At 36.0% G+C, this 6,024-nt stretch overlaps 1 protein-coding gene across 1 annotated transcript; it reads right to left on the bottom strand.

The window, feature by feature from the left end:
• Positions 1–544: 544 nt before the first annotated feature.
• On the bottom strand, positions 545–4,229 carry LOC110384102 (putative odorant receptor 92a). The gene is made up of 8 exons (XM_049846904.2): positions 4,149–4,229; positions 3,517–3,646; positions 3,144–3,348; positions 2,545–2,811; positions 2,353–2,452; positions 2,131–2,235; positions 838–993; positions 545–592 (listed from the first exon to the last, which is right to left on the bottom strand). The coding sequence occupies exons 1-8, from the start codon at positions 4,227–4,229 to the stop codon at positions 545–547; spliced, it is 1,092 nt and encodes a 363-aa protein (XP_049702861.2).
• Positions 4,230–6,024: the final 1,795 nt, after the last annotated feature.

Raw genomic sequence — 6,024 nt, 5'->3', positions numbered from 1 at the left:
CTGTCTATCAGTATCTAGCTCTATTTCACGTGGTCGCGGCCACAGTGCGGCTCGGAGCAGTAACGAGCGCAACATATCATTTGCTCGAGTGTGAAATCCGAAATGCCTGCTAACAGGCGCAACTAGGTTTGCACACTTATTGCGCTTGCTTCTGTAGCTACGCGAAATAACTGCAGTTTATTTAGATGGCTAAAGCTGGTACGATGTTTGGTCTGACGTCATGTGTGGCTAGTAATAGGAAAATGATGCCATAGTTGATGTAGTAACTGATCTAGGATTTTAGGAAGTACTTAAGACCTAAAATACTATGTTGCTACATACTCCCTTGAGGATCACATGATGGAAGATAATAGATAAGAAGAATAATTAATTATAACTTAGGTATACCTATGGTCATATATTTATTTTTATTTACCATACTTACATTAACATTGTTTTTTATTTAAATACACTACTTTATAATCACTATCTTTTTCTGCTATATTTTCTTACTGTGTTCTAAACAAATCTACAATTCAGGTACTTACTATTTACTTATACTCTATTACTTTGTACTCAAAACCGCGAACAAGCTGTACGCAGATCGTAGAATCTGAAAAGAAAATTGCTTATGAGTCTTTACTTCTAATACTATGTTCTTATCAGGGTCAAGGTCAATAATTTGCCGATCATCTTATCCCTCTGAAGGGCTGGGGCCTCTTCTCACACAAAAAGAAAATAGCGTTAATCACCAAGGCGCTTAATCAAGGCGCATTTCCGATTTAAAAGTATTCTCAAGATGTTTTCCATGACCTTAACTCTCTCTATATATATAACACAAATATCACAATAACTTACCGAAACATAAGTAGCCAGAGACATCGGTATGATGCCAGAGACTCTGGGCGTTAAGCTCCGGGACCAACGAATCATGGCTATTAGAACCAGCCTTCGGAGTTGTGGAGACGCTGACAACCAGTCACTCAGATATATTGAGGTTATTACTGAATCACTCTAGAAGGAAAAATATATAATTAATTGCATTTAAATATTTTGATTTTTGACACTTACGCGAACATAAGACATTTCAATAAAACTATTTTTACGAATTTTATCGCGGGTTGATTGATTCATCATCATCATCATCATCTCAGCCATAGGACGTCCACTGCTGAACATAGGCCTCCCCCTTTGATCTCCACAGATACCTGTTGGAAGCGACCTGCATCCAGCTGATGATAGGTTGATTGATTATTATTATTTAATCCCGACGTTTCGGATCCTTTACAGCATCCATGGTCACGGACAGACTAAGGTGTTGGTTGTCTCGATATTACAGCTTCAAACAGCTACATAACATTATGTTGATTCAATATAGGGTAGCTGTTTGTAACTGTCAACTTTGTAAATATCAATATAACCGCGATGAAATCCGTAAAAGTAGGTTTAATTAGGATATTTTTTACTAAACCTAAAAAATACTCTTAAAACTAAAATGGTGCAAAAGTAATAAATATTCTGCCTTATATATTCAATTCATTTATTTTAGCTCTCTGGTAAGGGCTGATGAAACGTAATTTAGGTACGAGCATAGATCGTTATAATTACTATAGATTGGACATTTCAGCCTTTTAACATATTAGACAAATCCGTATTTCTGAGGTAATTCTTTTTACAATAAAGCTGTCCAAGTTTCAAACTCAGCTCTTGAAACAGGTGCTTAAAACCGTTTCATCTACAGGCTACTTTGTAAGAAATTGAAGATAGAATCTTAAATAATTTGCAGTTAGCTATAAGAGCCAGTTACGACTGTTCAGTAAGTACTTCAGACTCTGAGCACTTTACTGATTGGTTGATCTTTTCATGAGGCATTAAATCCTGAAGCTGCTGATAGAACTACCTTGTACTTAATACGTACCTACACTTAACACTACAGCTTTATTTATGTAACATCCAATGAGAGCTTTTTAAGGATTGAAAAAAAAACATCCAAAATTACGTCTGTCTGTCAGTGGCAATGTACCTCTGTAATGTAATGTGTAATGTATCGATTTAGATATGGTTGTTTTAGTTGAAAGTCGGTTTATAACCACTCTATCAGGTTTCAATTCTTTACGGAAATTATAGTTACTTAGTCAATGTTCAACTTACCTCGCATTGCACCATGTTCCCGAAGTAACAGTAAATAAATACTTGCATTAGTATTATTATGAGCACCATTGCTAAAAATGCAAATGGCACTGACACGACTGGAGTCTGAAAATTACAGAAGAATAGGTTATTTGAAAGATAAGTGACCAAACATATACCTAACGACATCGGTGATTAAGACAAGACACTATATTTTCTTGTTCATACCATATTAATACTTACGGAACTCATTTCGTATGTAATAATGCAAAGAGTAGCAGACGAACTGAAGAATTGAAATGACACGGCAGTGTTGAAAACATTGCCGATTTCTTTCACATACCTGTTGAAAACGGACGTAGCTTTTTACATAGACTAACTTAGATTTAACTTCAGCTTATTTTAAACTTATTTCCTAATTATATTTCTACATACCACGCAACTGCTTCATATCTCCTCACATAATGTATAAATCGGTTCCTCAAGCCATCATCAAGAACATCCCTATATAAGCCAGATAGGCCATAATCCCTGTATTCAGTTCCCTCCGTCACATCGAACAAATGCTCTAAATTGTACTTGATCATCTTCAATTGGACCTCCGCTTGTGCATAATACGTTACTATGAGGCAATCGAGAGCCAAGTGGCCGTACCCCGTCCATAGTATAGGTAGCACTTCTTGTAATACTGAGTATGTGAATCTGTGGGTAATATTGTGTTTATGTTATTAGATGTTCAAAAACTGTTTTAAGTATTTTAGAACATAAAGAATCAAAACACACATAAATTCTTGAGGAGCGTTTTGGGGCTTTGTTTTGTTTTAACATTCAAATATTTTTTCTGTAGCTCGGTTGATCTCTAAGTACATCTCAAAACTCAAAACAATCAATCTCAAAGGGGATACACAATTAATTAATTCCTTGTAAAAAATATAAACCTAACGTAATAAGTAATCAACTAATGAAATTCTAAATGATTTATAAATCAATCATTTAATACCTAGACTAAAAAAATAAGAATACTCTTAACATACCCCTCCCACGTATCAGTTTCATAAGGCGTATAAGCAGACACAATGGCTGTCGGATCCTGGTACCTCTTGACGAGGAACGACGTAAACCAGATAGGCGTAATCATTGTGATGCATATCTTCGACAGCTTTATCCAAAGATGCATCAGTCTAGTAGTTGCTTGAAGCATTTCCTCGTCTTTCTTTGTTATTGGCGCAAAAATAGGATCTGAAAAAGTTCACATGGACCTCTGTTATTCTAATATTGGATAAGAAAAAAATATACCCCTGAACCGAGTGAGAAGTTTATTCTTTTCTAACACTTTTCCTTTGATATTTTCAATCCAAATCCAAAAGTAAGATATTTTGTTAGAAAAAATATGCTAAAATAAGTCACCTTTTAATAATCTATTAATTTTATCAATCTTTTGTATATGCCAGTTCAGCGTAAAAACTTTAACGAGTAGATTCATATGCGGGATTTCAAGCATTGTACAATCCAACATGTCGCTCAAGCTATTGCGGCTCTGAAACAAGTAACAAAAGCTTGAAAAAAATCTATTCTTATGCGATACCAAGATTCCAGTGCAGGTAAGGCAACCCCAGCGGGGCCCAGTAGGGCCAAGGCCTGCCGGGGCTAGCTAAGCGTCCACTCGTCGTCGTATAAAATGCCTACGACGGAACACGACGGTTTTTAGTCAGTAAGTGTCTGACACTCCCTCACCGCTGCTAACCCACAGCGGGAGGGGTCATTTGATGATTTTTAACGTCGTTAAAAAAATGGTAATATTCATTATAATTACGTAAAGGTCTGCATTGAGAATTTAAGAAACGCTAGCATTGTTTTACCTAATTTTAGCACCAGATACCTAATGATTGGTAGGTGAGCATCGCGTTAAGTTTGCAGATATAAGCTATGGTAAATGTACGTAATAACACTAAATTCATCAATGCATCACTATGGCTCTCATTTTATTTTTAAGAAAAGTGATCACTGGCAGCACTGGGATCTCACACTATATCTTTTACCTGTATAATAAATATAACATGCGCAGCATTATATAAAACAACAACGGTTACAGCAAAACATCTGTACAACTGATGACACATCCATATAAATCCCTTCTTTCGATTTAACAGCTTGTAATAACCAGCAAAAATTAACACATTATATGCTGCTGTAAATGAGTCACACGGCTGAACTTTTTTCTCAAACATTTTACTGTATGTATCGTCTTTCTAAATGTTAAATTGTAACTAGTAGTAAGTAATCAATTACTGACCAAAAAATTAGGCAGAATAATTAATGACTTGATTATTTCATAATTATAAAGTGCCGGTTCCATGTGATTATTGAAACATTTCGTTTTAATTTTTGAAGAGATCTATTTTGTTTTTTATTGGAAATCCATGAAGGCATACTTTTGCGCGGTTTCTTGAGATAATAATCACAAATTAATGCAATTAGCCCCAACCATTATTAATATTCAACTAGCTTCCGTCACCGGTTTTACCCGCTTGTCAAAGAAATTACTCTCTACTCACGCACCTAGATAAAATGTAACTTACTTAATGAGCTTAGTGTCATGAGCAGTTAAGTAAAACTTGTAAATGTAGAGGTAAGTAATGTGATACAATGCGTTGTGTACCTATATATAGTTATATAGTCAATTATCTAGTTTTAAGTTAAATTGCTGCGCCCTAACAGGGTAATGTATGTATAACTTGGATAAGGATGCATATCTGTAACAGTAGACATTTTGCAATAAATAAATAAATGCCAAACAATTATATCAGGTTCCAAATCGATCTATTACTTTCCGAGGTAAGTGAGTTCAAGAAAACAAACGTATGTGTAGATTTCAGAAATCCTGGGGAATTACTTCAATACATTAGAAATTCTTAGCATGACCAAAATTCAAAGTTCGCATATAGTGACTTAATCATTTTTAGGGTTCCGTACCCAAAGAGTAAAACGGTACCCTATTGTTTTCGCTCCTCTGTCCGTCCGTCCGTCTGTTACCAGGCTGTATCTCATGAACCGTGATACTAAGAGAGCTAAACTGTTCACAGATGATGTATTATTGTTGCCGCTATAACAAAATGGCTCCCATACAACAAACGTGATTTTTTTGTCCGTTTTGTAAATCGGTACGGAACCCTTCGTGCTCGAGTCCAACTCGCACTTGGCCGGTTTTTTCCTACACATGGTATTTCAATCAATTATAATTAAGACTGACCTGAGCTCTAATGAACACTCTTATTAATTACACGTTTTTAATCATACAAGTTCAGCTTAATTATCTTGTAACGATGTTATTATTTAAATTACCGTATTATGTCCTGCTGCTGACGAATAACTACGTCACTCTAATTATGTTAAACCTGTAATTAGAATATATATTCCATGGGTCATGAGGGTATGACTTAACTAGTTTTCCGCCTGCGGTTTCACTCGCGTCCCGAGATAGCTGCGTAGCCGTATGGTGACAATAACTATCCTATGTCCTTCTCCCGGATTTCAGCTAGCTCCCCTCTAATTTTCAGGTTAAATGGTTCAGTCATTATGAGTTATAAAATAGTGTAACTAACACGACTTTCTTTTCAAAAGCTGTCACAAAAACATCAGGAGAGGACATAGGAAGAGTACATAGGGAGTACATAAGGGAGAGTACATAAGGGGAGTACATAGGAAGAGTACATAAGGGATTACAAAGGGAAAGTACATAAGGGGAGTATATAAGGGGAGTACATAAGGGAGAGTATATAAGGGATTACAAAGGGAGAGTACATAAGGGAGAGTACAAAGACCTGTACCTTTCCCCGAACTATGTATGTATGTTAGGGTCGGTTTCCAGTCTAACTGGGTACTGCTGAGTACCTGTGTTTTGCCTATCTCACCTCC

The sequence above is a fragment of the Helicoverpa armigera genome, chromosome 4 (genome assembly GCF_030705265.1).
Source record: "Helicoverpa armigera isolate CAAS_96S chromosome 4, ASM3070526v1, whole genome shotgun sequence".
In the NCBI taxonomy this organism is placed as follows: Eukaryota; Metazoa; Arthropoda; class Insecta; order Lepidoptera; family Noctuidae; genus Helicoverpa; species Helicoverpa armigera.
Note: the sequence above shows the minus strand (reverse complement) of the source record. Positions and strands in the feature narration are given on the sequence as shown.

Coding starts and splice junctions, on each gene's coding strand:
- LOC110384102 (XM_049846904.2), bottom strand. CDS start 4,229: ATGTGTCATCAGTTGTACAGATGTTTTGCTGTAACCGTTGTTGTTTTA. Junction 2,453..2,544: donor AGATATGAAGCAGTTGCGTG/GTATGTAGAAAT, acceptor CGTTTTCAACAG/GTATGTGAAAGAAATCGGCA. Junction 994..2,130: donor GGAACATGGTGCAATGCGAG/GTAAGTTGAACA, acceptor TTTTCCTTCTAG/AGTGATTCAGTAATAACCTC.